General features: G+C 32.1%; 1 protein-coding gene across 1 annotated transcript in view; it reads right to left on the bottom strand.

The window, feature by feature from the left end:
- UPF2 (UPF2, regulator of nonsense mediated mRNA decay) overlaps positions 1 to 1,153 on the bottom strand; it is a 99,353-nt gene that overhangs the window by 42,303 nt on the left and 55,897 nt on the right. The window contains exon 9 of the mRNA XM_023530348.1: positions 2 to 105. Coding sequence (XP_023386116.1) covers positions 2 to 105 — 104 coding nt within the window. The remainder of the gene's footprint in view (position 1; positions 106 to 1,153) is intronic.

The raw sequence follows: 1,153 nt of genomic DNA, 5'->3' as shown, positions 1-1,153 counted from the left end.
AATCTGAAATCCCCTCTCAGCATGGAACAAAGATCCTCTGCTACATCAGACATGCACGGATGTAATGTAGCAACCAATCTTGCATAAAACGGTAGCAAATCCAACCTGTAAAAGTTATATGTAATATGTGTAAAAAGAAAGACATACCAAAAAGAATTCATTTTAAAATTTAAACTTTCTCAGGTACATTCACATTAAACAATTATAAAAACTAATAATCAGTAGGGGGAGGGTGAAGTGGGTAAAGGGGATCAAATATATAACTGAAGAAAACTGGACTTTGGGTGATAAGGACAATAGAATAGACAGATGTTAAATTATAATGTACATCTGAAAATTATATAATTGTATTAACCAATGTTACCCCCAATAAACTAAATAAAAAAAAAACAACTAATAATCATACAGACAAGCCTATTTATTGCCATTGTAGCGAAGTATATGGAAATTCAATTTGCTTTGTGAAAACTTAAGAATAATCTGTTATTTTCCATTCAGTACATTATCGCACATCTGCAAATGTACTGAATATGCAATTTTGATAAAATATGAAATACCAAAGAAAACACTAAGTTTTGAAATAGCTTAAAATTTTAATCACATAATTAATGAGTAAATAAACCTAAAGGTAACTTAAATAGTACGAAACAGAATCCTTTTAAACCATTTCTTTTATCCCTGGATAAATTTTTTTGGAAACTTTAATATCTAAGTAAAAGGGTAACCAATAAACGAACAGGCATTTAAGGGTCAAAATCATAATACAAACCCACACACTAACTTATGTATTTTACTCACTAGAGAACTCACTCAGATCCTGGTTGCAGTAACTATTTATTCTCACGTTAGACAATAAATAGCGAATATGTGGTTACTTATGCTGCCACCCCCTTTCATTATCAGAGCACTTTCTTAGCAAACTTGAATGTGGCTCTAGAATGATGCTTAACAGAGCACTCCAAGAAGCCATGACCAATCAGAATCAACACACACTAAAATTTACTTTCTATTCCTGCCACAGACATTATTTTATACAATTTGATTATCCAATGATTCAACACTCAGCAGATCAGACAATGAAGATGAGAAGCAGTGAGGAACTGATAAAAGCAGCTGCACTGACAAGTAATAAGAGCTGACAGTGAGGAAGAAA

This window comes from Pteropus vampyrus, unplaced genomic scaffold, assembly GCF_000151845.1.
Source record: "Pteropus vampyrus isolate Shadow unplaced genomic scaffold, Pvam_2.0 Scaffold49, whole genome shotgun sequence".
Taxonomy (NCBI): Eukaryota; Metazoa; Chordata; class Mammalia; order Chiroptera; family Pteropodidae; genus Pteropus; species Pteropus vampyrus.
The sequence above is the reverse complement of the archived record's forward strand: the minus strand, read 5'-3'. Positions and strand labels throughout refer to the sequence as shown.